The 22861-nt window shown below is 34.0% G+C and overlaps 1 protein-coding gene across 3 annotated transcripts; it reads right to left on the reverse strand.

Moving 5' to 3' along the window:
- Positions 1-18426: 18426 nt before the first annotated feature.
- LOC107622287 (uncharacterized) lies at positions 18427-21998 on the reverse strand. Of its 3 annotated transcripts, none has more exons than XR_015907452.1 (3): positions 21332-21998; positions 21150-21248; positions 18427-18626 (listed from the first exon to the last, which is right to left on the reverse strand). XR_015907452.1 is itself a non-coding variant. In XM_088509220.1 (2 exons), the coding sequence occupies exons 1-2, from the start codon at positions 21626-21628 to the stop codon at positions 21207-21209; spliced, it is 339 nt and encodes a 112-aa protein (XP_088365346.1). In that variant the 5' UTR covers positions 21629-21998; the 3' UTR covers positions 20371-21206. The 3 variants fall into 3 exon arrangements, 1 of the variants encoding a protein (XP_088365346.1); XR_015907451.1 differs by having other exon boundaries at positions 18427-18642; XM_088509220.1 differs by lacking the exon at positions 18427-18626 and having other exon boundaries at positions 20371-21248.
- Between the last annotated feature and the right edge of the window lie 863 nt (positions 21999-22861).

A 22861-nucleotide genomic window follows, 5' to 3' on the forward strand; every position in this document is an offset into this window, starting at 1 on the left:
ACAGCCCAGAAATCGCTAATTGCGAATTCTGTCATGCTGATTTTCGCATATGCGACGCGTGCGCGTGATGCACGCGTCCGCATCATCTATCCTCAGAACAACTATAGCAAATTATATATCATTTCAAAGCCCCAGATGTTAGCTTTCCAACTCAACTGAAATCGTCTCATTTGGACCTCTTTAGCTCAAGTTATGACCATTTGAGTGCGAAGAGGTCAGGTTGGACAGCTTAACAATTTCTTCAACTTCTTGTATTCCTTCCACTTTTGCATGCTTCCTTTCCATCCTCTAAGCCATTCCTGCCCTATAAATCCTGAAATTACTTAACACACATATCAAGGCATCGAATGGTAATAAGAGAGGATTAAACATAGTAAAATTTAAGAGCACGAAGCATGATTTCAATCATAGCACAAAATCAAGAAGGAAATTGTAAAACCATGCATTTTGTATGGATAAGTGTATGAAAGATTGATAAAATCTACTCAATTAAGCACAAGACAAACCGTAAAATAGTGGTTTATCAACCTCCCCACACTTAAACATTAGCATGTTCTCATGCTAAGCTCAAAAGAAGCTATAAAGGAGTGAAGAGGAATGGTAAAATGTATGAAATGCAACCTCTCTATATGAATGCAACTAAATGCAAAATATTTTTACCTACTTGGTTAAAAAGTAAATAAATCTTTCAAGAACAAATACGAACTGGATTTCACTAATTCAAATCATAAAAAAATGAAGTACAAATAGACTTGCAGAAGAAAATAGCTCATGAAAGCCGGGAACAAGGAATCGAGCATCGAACCCTCACTGGAAGTGTATGCACTCTAATCACTCAAATGTTTAAGGTTCGATCTCTCAATTCTCTACTAATCTTGCTTTCTAAGGCTTGCTCTTCTTCTACCAATCAACAAAGAATTAATGCACAGATACACATATCAAGAGGTATTTTAAGGGTTGTAATGGGGTTAGGGTCAAGGTAGGATTGTATTTGGCCAAGTGGACTAAAATTTGAATCCTTAATTAACTTAAACTTTCCACCTAACTTAGACAATCCATGTAATCATAATACCACATCTAACTATCCATTAACCATGTTTTCCACATATTCATGCATCCTAATTTCGAGTACAGTACATATGCATTGCTTTCACCATTTACTTTGGGGCATTTTGTCCCCTTTTACTTATTTGTTCTTTTTTTCTTTTCTTTTTCTCTTTTTCTTCTTTTTTTATTATTATTATTTATATATTTTTTTCTTTTTTTTCTCAATGTATATGATTAAATTATTGAATGCATGAACATGTCCTAAATATTTCTTTCACATTTTCATAAAGAAGTTTAACATACTTAATTTCCAAAACTAAACGTTTCCAAACCCACTTTTCCCACACTTAATTCATAAGCACTCTCACTAGTCTAAGCTAACCAAGGATTCAAATTAAGGACATTATTGTTTTCCGATTAGAGTTAATGATGTGCTAAAGTAAAGAACAAAGGGGTATAATAGGCTCAACATTGGTTTGCAAAGGATAATGAAGGGGTAAGGCCATATGGGTATGTAAGCTCAGTGAAACAAAGGCCTCAATCATATAAGTGCATGCATACATTAAATAATGGAAATATAGAATCAAGCAAGACAAAGATCACAATTTTAGAGAGAAAAATACACACTAAAACAGAATATTAGTTGATAAAATGCAACCAATCAAATAGGCTCAAAAATCTCACAGGTTTTGTGTGTTCGAGCTCTAAACCATGTTCCAAAATAATATTTCTTCAAACAAGTTCAATAAAAATTTTAATTCAAATTAGTGAAATGCTATAAAATAGGGTCTTGAAAAAAGAATATTACTTCAACCAAGTGGTAAAATATGCACAAAAATCAAACAAACATGCAAAAGTAACAACTCATTTAACAAAGAAAATCTAAACATTGGTGTTGAGAAGGAAATAACTAACCCATGGAGATCGGTATCGACCTCCCCACACTTAAAGATTGCACCGTCCTCGATACATGCTGAGATGTGCAGGTGGACGGGCTGCTACAACTGATGCGTTTCTCTAGAGATTATGCAGATGAACTTGTCTGTCGCCCCATGTAAAAGTTTTCTGTTTCCCTTCCTCGGTGGCCATCCTGAAAGAAGAGGAAAAAGAAGAAAAGTAACCCAAAAATAAAGATAAAAAATAAATAAAATATGGGTGTTAATGCCAAATAATAAGGGTCTCAATTACATGGTAGCTACAACATGCAAGTGAGAAAACAATAGAAGCACATAACATACCAGTGGTGCAAAATTTGCAACAAAGGGGAGAGAGTGTGGGTAATGCAAGATAGTATAAGTGCATATCAATGCAAATGGAATGCAAGTATCATAAAAGAATAGCATTGACTTATGGATAATAATACCCAATCAGAATAAAATAAGTCATGAAGCACCAGGATAATTCAAGAGAAGATGCAACAGTTAAATAAGAAAATTTAACACCAACGGAAAAATAATAATTTTAGAAAAGAAAATAAAAATATGCACAAAATTAAAATGCAATGAATGAAAGTATGCAAATAAATTAAGTAAAATAGAATGGAAGTGAAGAGGGATGAGAGGTTAAAGAGATGAAGAAGAAGAAAGTAAGAACGAGGGAAGAAAGAAGTAAGAATTTAGAAACGGGACGCGATGCGTACGCGTGCATCACGCGTTCGCGTGGACACTGAGTTGGCCGTTCGATGCGTAAGCGTCGCCTACGCGTACACGTGGGTGGTCTGCAAGCGAAATGATGCGCACGCGTCAGGGACGCGTACGCGTGGGTGATTTTGTGCTTTGGGCACAGTGCCCGCACCAGGCCAGCACAACTTTCGGCCTGACACCTCTTTACGCCGATTTGTAGGGTCACGCGTACGCGTGGAAGGCTATATTGCAATTGACGTGGACGCGTGGGCATGCTTGTGCCTAAGGCACGCCTCTGGCCATGCTCCCGCGCAACTCTCTATAAGGTTTAGCGTCGCATGTGACACGTGCACGTGGTTCACGCACACGTGTGGGATGCGCTTTTTTTTTTTAAATATATATGCAGTATGTAGAATGCAAAATGCAGATGCTGATGCAGATATTATAAATGAACACTAAGAAAAATAGAATAAAATAAAATTAAGAACTAAAACGAAATAAAATAAAACTAAGACTGAAAAAGAACGATTATACCATGGTGGGTTGTCTCCCACCTATCACTTTTAGTTAAAGTCCTTAAGTTGGACATTCGATGAGCTCCCTGTTATGGTGACTTGTGCTTGAACTCATCCAGGAATCCCCACCAGTGTTTGTAATTCCAATATCCTCCGGGATCCCACACTAGTTGCATAAATCCTTCAAGCAAGTTAAAGCAAGTGACAAGGCCCCAAGAGTGTTGATTGCCAGAATGAATTTCGGGGTCCCAAACCTTGCTTTTGCACCCGTCTTCTTGTTGACCATCTTTGTTCCACTTGGGTAGTAAACAGTCGGAATTCTCATGGAGGCATCCAAACAATTTCCTAGACCCATTCAATTGAGAATTATACCAACCCTTATACTTCAATTTGGAGCATGCAACCATATTGAACATTGCATGACAACTCTTACCACTAACCATCTCCCTTTTACTCTTATAGCCACAAAGAGCTCTAAGTTGCCCATCCGTCTCAAGCAAAGCATATTCAAGTGGGCTAATTAAGCTTAGAGATGAAAGATTTACCCACTTGAATGAAGGAATGGATGGTGATGGCTTCGGGGGAGAGGTCTCCAACAGCTTTGGCAATGTGATTTCTAGCTCCATTCCCTTGAGCTCTTCCTTGACAACTTCCACCTCTTTGCAAGCTTCTTCAATTTCAACCTCTTCCTCTTGGTAGCTTTCTTCCAATTCGATCTCTTCTTCATTGTTCACCAAGGGCATGGGAGGTTGTGCTTCTTCTTCTTTAATCTCCATGTCAAATCCAATAGAAGAGGATTCAAATGTAGATAAGAATTCATCAATGATTGAATCCATCTCTTGATCATCCCCTGCAAAGTCTTCAACCATGATATGCCTTGGAGGTTGTACACCCTCCTCAACATCAAATTCAAACTCCTTAGAAGGGGGCTCTATGACTGAGCTTTCCCATGGACGTTCTGCATCTCCTAAATCTTCAACCACTTCTTCCTCTTCAATAATTCCGGCTTCCTCCACTTGTTCCAGTACAAAGTCATGCTCCTTACTGTCCACCGGAGTTTCTAGTGTTTCCTTCATGCTACGTTCTTCATTAGATTCTCTACATGAAACTATGGGGGTTCCTTGAATGTCCGAACTTCTGGAAGGTAATTGATTTATTGCTTGCTCCAGTTGATGAAGGGTTGCAAGAAATTGATCTACTGTTTCCTTGAGGCGAGCCTGTGATTCTTGGGTCGATGAATATGGACATGGTGCATATGAAAGTGGTGGTTCTTGGGAGTAATTAGATTGGAATTGGGGTGGATGAGGGTTAGGGTCATATGGAAGTGAATGGTTGTAGGTGACTTGTGAGTATGGTGGTTCAAAGCTATGTTGAGGAGGTGGTTCATTGGCATATGATGGGGCTTGTTGGTAACTACAAGGGGGTCCACCATATCTATCATCTTGGTATGCACCTCGAAATGGCTCTTGACCATAGTAAATTGGTGGAGGTGGTTTGTCACGAAAGGGTCCACCATAAATATTGTATTGGCATGCATTGTAGGATGGTCATTGTCCATGGTATCTTGGAAGGTGTTGTTGCCGAAAGGGTTGATCAGATCCTCGTGGCTCCTTCCATCTGTGATTATTTCGACCTTGATGCATGTTCCTGTTATAGCTTCCATTCCTTTCAACAACATTAGAACCAAACTCAAAGCGACGAGGGTGAGAACTCTTAGTAACTAATAAAAATTAAAAACAAAAATAAAAACAAATAAACAAGCAAAATAAAATATTTAAAATAACCAATAATAAGGCACACGTTTGTAATTTCCCGGCAATGGCGCCATTTTGATGATCAGACTTTCGCCAGTAAAGAATTTTTATAAGAATAATCACGTTGTAAGTATAGCTTCTAAACCAACAGAGAATCCTTTCGTACAAAAACTTTGGTTGTCACAAGTAACAAAACCCAATAAAATTTATAACCGAAGTATTTAAATCTCGGGTCGTCTTCTCAAGAAATTGCAGGGAAGTATGATTTATTATTGGTTATGGAAAAGGGTATATTTTTTGGTTTTTGAAATAGGGAACAAGGAGAATAAATTAGCAATAAAGTAAATTAATTACTAGAAAAAACTCTTGGCAAGGTATGAGAACTGGAAATTTCATCCTAGTTATCCTTATCAGGTGTGATGAGAATTGTTTATTGCTCCCACTTAGTTAACCCTTACTAAATAAAGGAAAGTCAAGTGGACTAATCAATTTGATTCCTCAAGTCCTAGTCAACTCCTATGGAAAGACTAGCTTTAGAGGGATCCAAATCAACTAGCAAGAATTCCAATTTTCAATCAACTGCTGAGTTTGATAACTCAAGTATCACCAATTACTTAACCAAAGCCAAAAAGGGGAGAAAATCTACTCAAATAAAAATGCCTTAAATTGGAAGCAGCAGTAACATAAATAAAAGAAAGAAATTTTAAATCTGAAATACCTCGAATTGTATTGAATCAAATTAAACATAGGAATCTATAAACCAATTTGGGAAAATAAACAAACTAAAGTAATAGAATGAATAAAATTAGAAGAGAATATAAATTAAAGGAACATTGAACCTGGAATTGAAGAAGAAATAAACAACATTTAAGAGAAATCCTAATCCTAAATCCTAAGAGAGAGGAGAGAGCCTCTCCCTCTACTAAACTACATCTAAAACCTAAAATTGTGTAGAATAAATGTTCTTTTTAAGTTTTCTTCATGAATGAATGCATTCTCCCACTTTATAGCCTCTAATCTGTGTTTACAGGGCTGAGAACTGGGCCGAAAATAGTCCAGAAATCGCTGATTGTGAATTCTGTCACGCTGATTTTCGCAGATGCGACGCGTGCGCGTGATGCACGCATCCGTGTCATCTATCCTTAGAACAACTATAGCAAATTATATATCATTTTGAAGCCCTGAATGTTAACTTTCCAACGCAACTAGAACCGCCTCATTTGGACCTTTGTAGCTCAAGTTATGACAGTTTGAGTGCGAAGAGGTCAGGTTGGACAGCTTAGTAATTTCTTCAACTTCTTGTATTCCTTCCACTTTTGCATGCTTTCTTTCCATTCTCTAAGTCATTCCTGCCCTATAAATCCTGAAATCACTTAACACAGATATCAAGACATTGAATGGTAATAAGAAAGGATTAAACATAGTAAAATTTAAGAGCACGAAGCATGTTTTCAATTATAGCACAAAATCAAGAAGAAAATTGTAAAACCATGCATTTTGTATGGATAAGTGTATGAAAGATTGATAAAATCTACTCAATTGAGCATAAGATAAACCATAAAATAGTGATTTATCACCCAACTCAAGTTCTTAGCCTTTTGGCCTAACTTTGGACCAAAACCTTTTAAAATAAGTGCTCGAACTTTCGTTCTAAATATTTTTCCTTATCATTTTCACATTTTTAATTTTTTTTCACTCGCAATACCGGACAGATTTAAGCTGGTAGAGACAATTTTAACGCCAGTATGTATTTTCCCAAAATAATTATATGTTCGCATTCAATTTAATTTTCTTACTTCAAATTTTACCATTAAATTTTTAAATTATAGATTCTAATAGTTTTATATATTTCGGGCGCCTTAATCCCAATTAACGCAGTTCTAATTAATCAATTTACTAGTTAATTTTCTCAGATCTTACACCATCGGCGCTACTCCTCTGTCCTGTCTGGCCATCGCCACCTCCACCGCTAGCCTTTGGTATGTTGGTTTGCTTTATTAATGTTTTGATCCTTTTTTGTCTCACTTATATTTACAAAATAATGTGCATGACTAAATTAAAAGTTAGCATATGTTTGGGTTTGTATCATATTAGAGATGTAGATAAGTTTGGGTTTTTGTGCTTTGATTGAACTAAAAAGAACAAAAATTGGCAGGCTTGGCCCGCCAACCCGCCATTAGATGGGGTGGGGTAGAAATCTGGGACCACCTTATTAGGCAAAACAGGGTGGGCTTTTGGTGGGGGAGGACGGTGTAACACCCTCACTATCAGAAATTACGCTTCCGGCTGCGCTATTCTGATAGCTAGAAGTATTACGACTACTTTACATACTAAATATTAAAATAGGAGCATGTGACTCGACACTGTATCGCTGATTTCTTTTAAAACAGGAAATAAATACTTTATCTTAAGAAAAATACAAGCAGGCATAGATTCATATATAAGACTCCTTACATAATATCTCATAATATAATATACATATAAAACAATCAACTCCTATCCCTCTTACAAACTTGTAATAACAAAGACGAGGGAAGAAAATAATCTAATTAACACAACAACATATAAACCAAACGCAGTACAACTCTTCTTAATGCTTCTTCATCCGGTCCCTGAAAGGATAAAGCTGTAGGGGATGAGAACCTAACCACACAGTCTCACCACGAAGTTTCAAAGTTGTCATAAGAAGATATTTAATAAGAAAACTGTTTTCAAACTCAGTGATTATCGTTGCCTTATGGATCTTTTAAAAACCTATAGGTAATCGTTCAAAATATTTTCAAAGAAACAATGTTTAATCAGTCAGAAATCCGAAACATTTCCTTTCTTATAAGAAAATCTCAATCAGAAACCAACCACGCAATCAAACAACACAATCATTAATTCAGCACCAAAGTTCATTCTCAAAAGTAGCACACCAGGACAAACACAGGCAAGACAGACAAGGAATTACTACTAGAAATTAGTAATTTTCGAACGAATTTTGAGACGAAATTGAAATAAATTTCGAACAAATTAGAGATAAAAATTTTTTTCGAACAAAATTGAGACAAATTTTTTTCGTCTCAAAAACCCTTGTTGCTAATTTACATTTTGTCTGAAATTTTGTCCGAAATTTTTATCAGACGATTTTGTGACGAATTTCGAATAGGTATTTATCTGCTAGATTTATAACTATGATGATGTATTTTAGATGAATTTTAGACAGATTAGCCAACATAAAGACAATGTATTTCAAACAAATTTCAAATAAAAAATATACTTCATTTCAGACAAATTTCTAACGATTTTAGTCAAATATAACATATTTTTTCGAACAAATTTTAGACAAATCAAATATTTTTTCGATTAAATTTTAAATAAATTTAATTTAATATAATTTACGTATTTCAAACAAATCTCATACAAAATAAAATTATTTTTCGCACAATTTTTACAAATTTAATTTAATATTTTAAACAATTTTCATACAAAATAATTTACTATTTAATATATAAATATTTTAGAAAATAAATTGTATACGATTTGCTTTCTATATTAAGACCATTATAATAAACAATTTTTTTATATTACATCATTGAAATTATAAACATATAATAAAATCATGAAAAAATTAATTACAATAAAAGACTTAAAAAAAAGATTTATTATTAAAATACTTTTATTCATAAATGTAATCAAACTAAAATAAAAAAATAATTAAACTAAAACAAAGAAAGCCTTTAAAAGGTCACAAATCATGAATAAATTAATATGTATTAACTAATTCACCTAAAAATTTCTTAATCTAAATCAGAAAAAATATATATTCCAGATATCAATCACTCATGTTATCGTCCTCATCATCACTAAAGCCTGTCCCAAGCTCATCTTCGGCAGGAACAAACAAGGTTGAAAAAAGTGGGAGAGTCAATTTTTCATATAAAGCATGAAGTGTCTTTTCAGCAGAACCAATTTTTTTTTGTTGAACTTTTAGCTGACATCCTTAATCTTTTGACGTTTACTCAGCATCATTCAACTTAACTTTTTGTTCTTCATAAATCATTTCTTTTTCTTTTGCCTTTTTATTTCCACATGTAAAATTCTTGCTCAATATTTAGATCGTCTTTGGATGTCTCTGAACAATCTTTGAAATCTATTTTAAAGAAAAATCTAAATCAAAAGTAACTTTTTATAAAGAAAGCTCTGCTCATAATAAGAACAAATACTAAAATTAAACTATTTTTATCTTACCATTTTACATGCATATTCACCCATAGATATAGAACCTACAGTGTACATGAAACTTCCATTCTACGTGCATATTCACCCAAAAAATTAAACTACAATTTGATTTAAAATCTTTTATTATTTCAAATCATCTATTGATTACATGAAAATTAAGCATTTTGAAAATATAATGCTAGCCAATAATAAAAATTTGTAATCCGTGATAGTAGATTTCATAGATTATACTAATTTATACACATATATTCATGTATATATAAGTCTTATTGTATACATACTTTTAGAAGAAATGAAAGTGGTCCATTTTAAAATCTGTAAGATAAAAAATTATAAGTATATATGCATGGTTTAACATTATTGACTACCAGAGCTTAATTTCTCAACAAAATTACAATAAATGATGAATAATTGAATATAGTAAAAATATATCAATGCTTGATCTAGCAGATATATCCAACTATGCTGAAGAAATATTCATAAAAAGAGAACTATACTAAGATAGTGTATGTCTTGAAAAAAGAAACAAAGCAAACAAATGCATAAATTGATTATTTAAACATAGTACCTTATGATTAATTATTGTGAAATGTCAAACCACATTAACAGCACAAAATACAAACTAAAGTTGCAACTTACATGGCTATGAAAAACAACTCTAGAAAGAATACAAGAGTTAGTTGCCTGAATTAGTTTTCTAACTGCCAAACATAATCCATCTATTAAAGGTAATACTACAAAAGTAATTTAACAACACCTATATAGCATGAAGAAGCTTATTATGACGATTAGCTCATTAAGCATAAATTATTTTCTTAAACATATTAAAGATATTTAAGGCATTTTTTCTTGACTATTCAGCTAGGGATCAAGCCATAACCAAAATAACATTCTGTCACTAAAGCTAAGGTTCATGAGCATGATACTCCTAACCTATTCCAAATTCAACAAAATTTCTTGAACCATAACAAACCATTAAAGAACCCAAACAGTTCCAGTCATTTGCTCTGAAATCAAATTGAACAATCAGGTAAAAGAAGACAAATACTCAATCGGATTTAAATTGCTTTAAACAACAACTACAAAGTTTGAAATCAAATCCAGCAAGCAGAAACAACAGCAGCCACACACGAAATCTACATGAAAAGCCAAAGCTCATTCAATCACGCCATTTTATTTTTGGCACTTAGAGTTAAACTATAAAATTCAAGAATCTGACACAATGTTCAAGAATTCGAAATACGATGCGTAGAGAACAAGAACATTCGGTGGAGAAATGCAACGTTTTGGATAGAGAGAGAGAGAGAGGACAAACTTGAAGGAGAACTTGCAGAGCTCCTTAAGGAGGAGATAGCAAAGAACGATAAAGCCTGAACCAACGAACCTGCGAGCGCGAAGCACGAGAGAGGATGGAGGTCGCCTGAGTCGCAAAGTCGGAGGCTAGCTGGAGTGCGACCCAGAAGATCGACGGCAGCCACAGGTAGGAGAGCAATGTGAGTGAGTGAGGGCCGGCTCTCTGTGAACTGTGAGACAGGGCATTTTTGAGGAGGAGATAAAAACTGAAACCAAAAGGGCGGTTTTGAAATTGAATTTGGCTTTAAAATTTTGGCTTTTTGGCGCCAGTAAACATTTGGTTTTGAAACAACTACATATAAAATTTTAAAATTAAACTATATCTAATTTTTATTAATAAATTAAAAAAATAAAATTATAATATTGGTACCTAAGAAATAAGTTTTAGGATATTTATATCTATAAAAATAAATATTTAATAAAATCATATCTAAAATTTAATTTTAAATTATTTAAATTAAGTTGTATTTTTAAATTTTTATTATATAATAATTTTAAAAGATAAATATTTAATAAAATTAAATTTAATATTAATGTTAGCTAAATATATTTATAATATATTTTAAAAAAAGATATTTATAATTGTTTATATATATATATACGTACGTATATAAAGTGTTCAATTGAGCATAAACGTTTTTTTGTGATATATGTTGATAGGTTTCAATTAAGATCACAAATAAAATTTTTTCTAAATTTTTCAAGGTATTTATATAATTTCTACATGTGTGACGCAATCATTTAATCAATAAATAAATTAATATAAGAAGTTATACTTTTATATATATATATAATTTTACTGTATGGATTGCGGTAGATTTTTTTTTTTTTTTTTTCAACAAACAAGAATCACATTATTATTCACATTGTTTAACTGCTAATTTTGTTTTTTTTTTCTAGCTTATTTATTAAGATCCACTTGGTAACAAAAGAATAGATAAAGAAATATGAAGAGACACAATTTTGTTTAAATAAAAAGTAGAATAGAAATAAAAAAAATGAGTGAATTTTTGCAGATATTTTTTTAAAAAAAAATTGTCTATAAACAAATTAATTAAAAAGAATTACAATAAAGACTTGTTTTTTTTTTGGGAATAATGTTAGATTAAATCTATGAGATGCATATGATAGAGTTATGAACAACCGATTCTTCAATCAAATCATAGACAAATTTAAAATATAAACAATATTTTTATACTAAATGTTATAATTTCTCAATAAACATATGAAATCCGTTTGAAAATTGATGGACTTTCATATGGAATTTATAAATAGTGTTATTTTCGTCCCAAATTTGTGGAAAAAAATTTTGGCTACTTCAAAGGGTTAGCTATAGTAAAAATATTTAAGACTAACTATAGACAAATTTGGGATAGAATTAACATTTTTTAAAATGCGTTCCAAATCCGTCTGAAATTATTGTGCATATTCAGATGGAATACGGATAAATTATAGTTTTTATCTAAAATGTGTTGCCAATCTGCATGAAAATTTTGGCACCATCCAAAAAAAATTGGCGCCAAAATTTGGGACAAAATTTAGACAAATTTAGAACAGAATATATTCTTCCAAAACCTCTCCTAAAAGTTGTTCAACATTTATCTTAAATTTGTCCGAAATTAAAAAGTCATTCAGACGAAATAAATTCCATCTGAAATTTTTGTTTGAAAAAGTCCTATTTCTAGTAGTTAAAGCACAATTAGCTAGCAGTTACAACAAATAATTCAAGTAGCAGTCAAGAACAGTTTAGCAGTTAGGCAAACCAAAACAAGTTTAAACCCAAGCAAAGCATACAAATGCATATGATGCATGCCTGTCCTATGGCTGATGAGGCTCATCTGTCGGTTATCCAGCCAACCTGACAAGTCTGAATTATCCTTAGACTGTCCCCCGACGTGCATCCCCAAGAGTCTATGCATAGATTTTTCTCAAATAATCAATATTGCTCAATGGGGGTAACATTCCCGGAAATTTATATAGTGTCCGATCACACTTACGCCGTAGGGTCAACAGAGTATCGAGTTTTCAACCTGGTACACGTGGTGGCAAGCCACGACACTTAATCCAGGGAACCTCGTATCTCAGATATTTCAAATTCATAAGCCATATGAATAATTCAAAGATCATTTCTCAATATTCTCAACATCATAATCATTCATCAATCCAAATCTCATTTTCAAATTCATTCAAAAACCATATTTCAAAGAAAATCCTCATCAATCCTCATCATCCTTCTTTTCATCCCGTTCATTAACAATCCCAATTCAAAACATAATTCTTTCACCGACAGACAGTTTCCCCCTTCCACCGACGCCCCTCTCCCTCTCGGATCTCCTTCTCCCTTTCTTTCTTTTTGTTTTTTCTGAAGCAATGGGTGAAGCAATAGGTTTAGGTTAGGTTAGGTTTGGGGAAGGGAAGGCGGTGGGGTAGAGGATTAGAATTAGGATAGTTTAGGAAATTTTAATAAAATTAGGGGTATAGAGTATTAATTAAAAATCTAATTTAAACCTTTAAGATTATTTTTTAAAATATTATTTAATTATCAAAACCTGATTTAATTAGCTTTGATAAAATAATTTCTGAAAATAAAATTTCTAATGAATAAATAAATTGAAACTAACTCATAATAAGATTTATTTAAAATCTGGGTCTTACAGACGGGACGGGATGGGTAAGCCCATTTGCCACTGCTATTCAGAGGGATCAGCAGTAACGTATCTTGAGGAGGTCTTAGTTCTCACCATCAATTCTACAGTGATTGGAAGTTGAGAGGTGTGGTGCAGTGGTGATAGAGGAGTGGTGTCAATGAAGATGGTAGTGGTTAATGGTTGAAAACTGTGTGTTCGTGGGTATAGGTGATATCCACCTTTTTGAGTGATTCTCTTCCTTCTTGTCATTATAAACAACACTAGTGTAAGTATATAGAACCTGTGTGAAAAAGATACAGAGTGAGGAGTAGTGGTAATCAATGCTGAGTAAAGAGTAGTTATAAAAGCATTGTGGAATGGCAAAAGTTTTATAACTGATGCATGAAAATAAATTTTTTTTTTTAAAATAGAAAATATTTTGAAATTGATTTGAAAAAGATTTTTAAAAAGATTTTTAAAATAAATAAATTGATTAATACATAAAATGATTGAAAAACTCTGTTTTAATGTAGTAAAAAAATAATTTTGAAATCAATAAAGAGATCACTTAATCATTTAAAAAAATATATAAAGGTGGCAGCTTGAAATTTTGAATTTACTCATCATCTGCCCTGAATATCTCTTTTGGAGATGAAAGACAAAAACTCAAAAGATCTTGTAAGTTCAGTTAAAATAGATCAGCGGCACTTAAAATATCCAAAGCAATTCTTAGTTTACAAAACTTATCCTCAGTTAAGGAATTTAGTGAAAATTAAGAAGAGATGAGCAATTTTGAGGAGTCTTTATTTTATAAAATTAAGATACAAAATAGAATAATAATTGCTTGTTGTCTACTGCAATACTTTTTCCGGCTAAATATGGACTCTGATCCTACGGAAGACATATTACTTGAGGATGACCAAGTGCTTATTAGAGAGGAGCACGATGGTAATGAAGATGGCGACGATAAGATTATTGATAGTGTAGAGGGCAGTAACAAATGGAATGCTTGGTGAGACAATCAGTGGATGCATAGCCAAAACAATTAATTGGTTTACTTGTTGTATGTGTGTTTCATTTGAATTATTTTGATAATTTTTTGTCTTGGATATTTATCATAATACCTAATAGTGAAATTGTAATCATTATTGGTGTTGTGTTTTGACTACATGCACTACAAGAAAGTACTGGAATAGCAACCGATTTTAGCGACCGAAAAAATTAGTTTCTAATAGCGATCGATTTAGCGACTGATACAGAATTTCCAAGACCAAATCAATATTGGTTGCTAAATTATATTCAGCAACCGATTTTAGCGACCAACAAAATCGGTCGCTAATAGCAACCGAATTAGAGACTGATAAGTTTTAAACACAACCAAAATGAAATCGATCACTAAAATCGGCCGCTATTTTTTTATTTAGCAACTGATTTAGCAACCAAAACGGAAATAATATCTTTGAAATTGTTGGTCACAAAAGCAGTCGCTGTTTCTTATTTTAGCGACCGATTTTACAACTGATAGTGAAATAGGATGAACAAATGTTTGGTCGCTAATTTAGTCGTTAAATTACTGGTCGCTAAATCGGTTGTTAATTGTTAATTTAGTAACTGATTTTAGTGACTAACATAATCAGTCACTAATAGCCACCGAATTAGCGACTGATTAGTTTTATACAGCTAGAATATAAATGGTTGCTAAAATTGGTTGCTATTTTTTAATTTAGCGACCGAATTAGCAACCATAACAAAGGAAGGAATACCCTTGGTGACCGATTTTGCAACCGATCTATAGATAAATAGAATAACGTGGTTGATGAGTGAATATTTTATACACTTTTTAGTACTGTTTTCTTAGTGTTTTTTGTTATGTTTTGTTAAGTTTTATCAAGTTTTAATAGGTTTTAGTGCAAAAATGACTTTTTGGATGCTACTTTGAGTTTTTGTATTTTTCCTATGTTTTTAGGTGATTTTTGGGTGATTCTGGCAAGTTTTGAAAAAGTATGATTCAGAGACAGAGAAAGGACTACAGATGCTATCAGATTCTGACCTCCGTTCATTCGAACGAGCATTTCTGGAGCTACATCCAGGGCTTTCCAGTAATATATAATGGTCCATACTTATCTTTAGAAATGATGGTCCAAACGGGCGTTGAATGCCCTACTGACTCCATGCCTGGCGTTTGGACGCCCCAAAAGGACCAAGATGGCATTTGGATGCCCAAAAGGGAGCAAGCCTGGCATTCAACACCCCAAGAGGAGTCTAAGCACGTGGATTCACCCAAAACTCAGCCCAATCACTCACTAAGTAGGCCCAAGAAGTGGATTTTCGCACTAAGAGTCCAGTTTATCTTATTTCTGTAATCTCTAGTTATTAGATTAATATGTAAAGGAGAAGATCACCCATGTTTAGGGGGTCGGCCTCATCTTCTCCCACACTATCTTTTGAATTACGTTACTATTTTCTGTAAGTTATGAGCAACTAAACCTCCTAAGTTAGGGTTAGGAGCTCTGCTGATTCTCATGGATTAATAATATTACTGTTTCTATTTCAATATGTCTGATTCTATTCTCTTATGCGTTCTCGTTCTTCAATCTCAATGAATTGGGGGTGAATTGTGACATTCATCCTTGTTCTACATGGGTTCCATGCGAGTCCTGACCCGGATAGTATTGAACTAAAGCTAGAGAATGCATTGCAGATTCCAAGAGAGTGCCTGGGCAACTTTGGATATGTGACATAAAATTCTGTTGACCATGGGTTACTGAGGTCTCTGTGGCACTAAGGCTAGAGTAAGAAAAGCAGCACTCTCTGATAAGGAAGATCTGACCTTGTCTGTGGCATTTTGAGTAGGATCGTGAAGGGGAGTGGATTGCTTAGAGCTTCATCTTCGGCTACAGTGAGAAGCCATGAGTCAACTTGATGAGAGGACATGCGTTACTCGGATATGGTGGTCTGCTGTGGTTTAGAAAATATTAACTTGATGAGAGGATGAGTTAGTCACTTATGGCTGCCATTGAATGAATCATTCGTTATTGAAGTAGACAGTAAGAAAAGTTAATTCGGAAAGAAAAAGCATCTCCGAAGCCTTAACTGAATCCTTATCGCTGTTTTCGCATCAATCTGGTATTTCATTCTTTACTATTTTGTTTATGCTTTCAAACAAACAACCATATTTTCTAATCGCTTGACTAAGATTTACAAGATAGCCATTGCTTGCTCAATCCGACAATTTCCGTGGGATTCGATCCTCATTCACCTGAGGTATTACTTGGATGACCCGGTGCACTTGCCGGTTCAATTGTGCGGAGTTCAATTCCGCGCACTAGTGGTTGGTTACTAATTCGGTTGCTAATGTTGTGGTCACTAAATCGGTTGCTAATTTTTAAATTAGTGACCGATTTTATAAAATAATCAGTCGCAAAAACGGTCGCTAAGTTAAAAAAAAAATTATCTGAATTACCCTCATTAACCCTAACTCACCCACACCATTCTCATTTCTCCAATCAAATACCATTATTGTCTCCGAGCGCCATTGTCATATTCTTCGCCGCTGTCCTCTGTGCACGTCTCACTGCCATCTCTTGAGGTCCCGTCGGCATCGTCTTCTCCGGTCTCGGTGCCGTCTCCTGAGGTGTCGTCACCATCTTCTTCTGCAATCTCGGTGTCATCGCTTACGTCCTTGAGATCTCGGCGTCGTCTTTTGTCTTATGATATCTCCGGGCCGTCTTCGTCATCTTCAAGCAGGTAACCTCCTAATCGTCGATTCCAATCCATTCTGTTAGGTTTGGTTTTTTTCCCCTCTAGTTAGGGGTTTTAGTGATGTGCTTCATTGAATTTGCTTGTTGATCCGTTGCTTTTTCTGTCTTGATTCTTTTTTCCGTTGATTTTGGGAGATTAACTTGTTGAATTTGCTTGTTGATCCATTCTGTTTGCACATGAACAATTATCCCTGCTTCCATTGTTCAATTTGATATTTGCTTGTTGATCCATTCTGTTTGCACATGAACAATTATCCCTGCTTCCATTGTTCAATTTGAATATATTACTGTAATCGTTCCTTGCATATCGACAATAAAAATTGTACAAGTATTCCAAGTTTGACTAACATTTTCTCTAACATGCAAATCAATGATCTTTACTCCAAAAAATAAAAATAAGCTCTCGTTTTTCACATTTGATTATGCTTATTCATAATAATTAGTTTGGAATTTGGATGAGAGTAGTATTACTAATAATTTTATGCCTATTCGTAATAAATAATAATATTTATACATACAAAGGTTAAAGGTAGATATATCGATTAGCTTCAATTGAAAATTGTATAATGTAGATTTCTATCTTTATATTGATCATCTATCTCCTTGATTTCTTGTAATAATATAGATTCTTAACTGGAAACCTTCTCAACGGATCAGTGCCTTCATGGCCGAGTGATGCTACCAGCTTGTAATAATTTCTTCATCAAATACTACTTTTTGATTGGTTGTTTTTAATTAAACACAATGCATAGTATCTATGATTAATTTTTTATTATTTTATATATTATCATTTAAATTTACTTCTTAAATGGTTTCTCTATAGTGTGTTTGATGAGCAGCTCCCATTATTTTCTTGCCTCTCCCATTTATTCTGAATGAAATTCTATGCCTTGTATATAGAGATCTTTCATATAATAACTTCAACCAAGATAATCAGCAGCAATGTCAATCTGGAAAAGTGTAAGTAGTACCCTTGTACTTGTTATTTGTATTTATTATTGAATTTTAAGATTTAATTTATGCACTAATTTAGTGAAAAGCTTTGTTTTCTTACTATGTATGTGTCATAGGAACTTATTTGCTACTACGTCTCCGACAATTAACAATTCGTAAGTTTTGCATTTTGAAAACATTGTCATTTTTGTGTTGCATTGGCATAGAAAGATTTCATCATAATGAGATTAGTTATTCTGTATTCTCATAGTTTAAAAAGAAAGAAACTGGTTTTGTATTACCAAGTGTTAATGCAGTGATGTCATTCCTCAGCTTGATGCCTATTTTTAAACTTGTCTGTGATGATTTGAACTGAAAAGTTGTTGCTTGCAAGATCATCATATTTTGCTTTATTTCATTATTTTATTTTAAATTTATGTGTAAAATGGTTCTATTGACTTCATTTTTTTTAGGAGTGTCACACATCAAATCTCTCTTTTTTCAGCATGTCAAACAACTGCTCAAAGTCTCAAACAATGCTATTGACCATAAAGATAAGCCACTGTGAACTGTAAGTTCTTTTCATTCTATTTGTTTTTTGTAACACCCTAACTTTCAAAAAATCATATTAATTTACAAGCATATTAATTTACAAGCATCTCATATTAAAATCATATCCCTCTTACAAAACTTGCAAAGTTAAAGGTGAGGGAAACATAAGACTAAAACAATGCAGAAATATCGTCTAACAGAAAAGAAATAAGCTCTTCCAAACTTCGTCATCCATAACCTGAAAAAGAAAAGTCCTGTAGGAGAGTGAGAACATCATCCTCGAAAGAGTTCTCACTATAGGGTTGCAGAATTACTATAATAGGATACGCGAGATAAAATCGTTACATTGATTAATAACCGCCTTATGCAACTTTTCCAAAAGCAAAGGTTTACTATAAAGAAAATTCTAAAATCTTTTCTGAAAGAGGAAATTGTTCTTTTCTTAAAAATTCAAAGGCCTTTCAAAAGGTTTATCTATGCTGATCCAGATTAGTTTTTCATACTTTTCTAAACCAGAAACATTAACCAAACATGGCCTTCGGCCCATCTCATGATCAACCACGGCCCTAGGCCCAAACAGTCCAAACAATAACCAATCACTACGGTCCAACAGAATCTCAGTCGCAAACACAAGTAGGAAAGTTCAAACACAAACAAACAATTACTTCAAGTAGAACAATTAGCAATTAACCACGATTAATCACAAAGGTAAACCAAGTACAATATGCACACTCGAACAATGTCACATAGATGCATATGATGAATGCCTGTCCTAGTGGCTGATGAGTCTCATTTGTTGGTTATAAAACCAACCCGACAAGTCTTGGTAGCTAACCATTGGACTGTCCCTCTGTCGTGCTCCCCAACTCGAGTTATTCACAGTCATAATCATAATTCACATCCAACACCCTCACTGGTGTATATTCACGGGGGCGAGCTCATCCGGAACTTTCACAGTGTCCGGCCACACTTACGACATATGGTCAACAGAGTATCGAGTCTCAACCTAGAGCACGTGGTGGCTAGCCACTGCTTCTACCCAGAGAAACTCGTATCTCAGATAATTGGAAGTGCAACAATCACTTTATCAATTCAATAACCATTCATATTCATACTCAGCCATCTGACTCATAACATATTCTACAACCAGCCATGGTTCATTATCATATACAGCCATTCTGGTTCATAATATATTCCACAAATAGTGATAATTCATTATCATATATAGCCATTCCGGCTCATAACATAATAGCACTTCCACCATCCAATATCATAAAACTCATAAAATCATCATTCAAGCCATAAATCACTTTTCTCAAAGCACTTTTCTTTGAAAATCAAATTCAATTCATCTCAATCTTAACTTCAAAATCCACATTCTCAAATCACTTCTAGCTTATAAGCCATCTTTCTCAAAAGAAATCTCCTCCTTCAAAACAAGCCACATTTCCACAACATCCTTCTAAAACTTACAAACAATTCGGCAACTAGGCCAAATTAAAAATCTCTTATGAAAGCTCCCAAAATCAATCATCCCAAAACTGAATTCGGTAATAGAAATTTCTCAGGAGAGTCTCAAGACTTTAGAGAAGGACAACCTATCTCAATTTTTTAAAAATTCATTGAAACTCTTAAAATCATAGATTCTTGGTTTAAGTAAATAAAAACAGAGTTTATTATAAAACCGGATCATATAAAGTCACAAGTCCCAACCCAATCCAAAGCCAATTCACTTGAAACGGAACCGATTCATTTAAATCAAAACCACTTTTAGGTTCCTCCTTAAAACCAATTCTTTGACTTCTTCCAAAATGTCATAAACGCAATTATTCAATCAAGAATCCAATTTCCTTCAAAATCACTAAAAGCTCCTCTGAACGAAATCCTTAAGTCTAACTAAAAGCATAAGCCCTTTTTATATTAAAAATCAATCTTGGAACATAGAACTTTTCCTCAGTGATTCAAAATGGTAAAGTAATTCCTTTCTGAGTAAATCGAACTCAAGACATATAGTTTTCTCAAGTAAATGAAACTCAAAAACATAACTATTTTCTTAATAAATCAAATAATACAATTTCTCAAATCCCAAACCTTTTTAAATAACTTTTCAAATAAAGTCTAAAGTTTTTATAGAAATTTCGTCAGCACTTCCCCTAAAACTTGGACTTTGACACCCTTTCCGAGTCCCAACCAAACCATTCCACAACCCCTTCCACGGGTTCAAAACCAAATCAATTTCAAATTAGACCGATTCCGAAAATTCATATTATTCTCATCTTTCAAGAAAACAAATTCGGACTCAATTCCTTTACAACAGATTAAACTTGATTTCAACAACTTTTTAAGAAACGATTTTAAAGAAGCACTTCAATAACAGTCTGCTTTACAAACCGAATAATAATCCAGTCGCACAAGCATTCATATTCATCCAAGACAACCAACATCACATAAAACTTATACAATCACTCAAGGCTACAATTTTATCACATAATATCCATATATAATAATTCCAGTATATAAAATATGCTTTTTCTGAAAACGTCCCTACCTCAATACGCAAAACCACAGCCCAAACACCTCACAGAGTTCTTTTCGCCTCAACCCTAAAACTCAACTCCAAGCTACTTTTGCAATAACCACAGCAACTTTAATCGCAACATATAATAACTGAGACTCAAACTTATAGCAATTTGCGCCACAAAACCTTAGCGTAAGATAACAGAGCAGCGATTAAAGGACTCTTCAAAACAAAAAAGCTTACCGAACTCGAGGGAACCAAGTAGCGGCAGCACCAGTGGCTGTTCCGGCAACATCAACGTCACAGCCGGTGACCAAAACGGCGGCAACTCGCGATAAACTCCTAGCACAGACAGCTTTAGCAACAACTCTCATGGTAATGGAGAACTTAACGGATAAAGAAGCTGAAGCAGGGTTAGAGCTTACCAACACAGAGGACTCAGCGGCTGTTTTCGGCGGCAGAGGCGGCGACAGTGTCTTTCCGGCGATGGCGGCGTAGTTTCTCGGCAATCCATCACCAGTGGCGGCGCTGGGCAGAGACGGCGATGACGTGACTGGGCGCGGCGGTTCTAGGTTCGCAGCCCTCTCTGACTCGCGAACTCTCTCTCTCCGTGGTTCAGCTTCGACGGCGGCTCCAAGGTGGACCAGTGGCGACGGCGACGGCACGGACAGCAGCGGTGGCGCGACGCTCCTTGCGAGGCCTTCCTCCCTTCTCGCGCGCATGCCCTCCTGTCAGTCTCTTTCTCTCTCACCTCAGTTCCGATCCGTGACGGAGAAGACCCCGTGAACAGCAGCGGCGGCCTCAACTGGGCAGGGCAAGGCGACAGAATGGCTCCCCGCGTGCAGCAGCTCGGCGTATCCTTACTTCAGCGGCATCGGCGGTGGTGGCGAGACCCAGTAGCGCCGGCGCAGCCCCCCTCTCCTGCTCCTCTTCTCTGTTAGTTCTCTCCCCTTCCATGAAGCTGCTGTTGTTGGTTTTGGGAAAAAGGGTTTCGGTGGCTGAAGGGGGGTGAGGGTGGCAGCTAGGGTTTCATTTGGGACAGAAAGGGAAAAATTGATTTAATCAGAATTAGGGTTTGGGTATGGAATTAGATTTTTGGGTTAACTAGTGTTTGAAAATTCTTAAATCAATTTAGGTTATATGGTATTTATTTTTAAATTTAATTTAATTTAATTTTTAAAATTATTTTAAAAAATAAATAATCATTTGTATCTATAAAGATGAAAACATTGATATATGTATCCACATTAAATTGAAACTAAACTTGTACCCATTTAAGATGTTTTTCGTGTGACAAAAATATCCTATCTTTGGAGAATTAGAGTGCCACGTAGGATATTTTTGTCACACAAAAGACATTTTGCGTAAGTACAAGTTTAATTTCTATCTAGTATAGGTACATATGTTAGCGTTTTCATCTTTTATGGGTATATTAATTGATTCTCAATTAAATACTCTAATTAAAAATATATTACGGTATAACTAATTTTCTTTATTAATAAAACCTAAAATATTTATTTATAAAAATATTATCCTATAAAAATCTTATTATTTTATAGCTATTAATTTTATAATTTTAAATATAAAAAATAATTCAAAAATTATAAAATTAGTTAAAATTCTAATATAAATATCCAAACATTATTATTTTGAATTTTTAAGACGTTAAATAGTAAATAGAAAAATAATTCAAAATTATAGAGTTTGGACAAAGATCTTAATTTATTTTAAATTCAATTAATTAAAATTACTTTTAATTATCTGCCATAAAATAATTTATGAACTTTAAAATTGTAAATAAAAATATATAATTTAAAATCAGTATGTAATAATTTTTCAAAAATTCTAGATCTTACATTTTTTTGTGTTTAGTCATAGACTTACAATTTGATTGTTAGTGCCACTTAAGATAATTTAATCAAGCTAAAGCATTCTTTTTCTGGATAAACAAAGAA

Source organism: Arachis ipaensis, chromosome B10 (genome assembly GCF_059453495.1).
Source record: "Arachis ipaensis isolate K30076 ecotype BB chromosome B10, ASM5945349v1, whole genome shotgun sequence".
In the NCBI taxonomy this organism is placed as follows: Eukaryota; Viridiplantae; Streptophyta; class Magnoliopsida; order Fabales; family Fabaceae; genus Arachis; species Arachis ipaensis.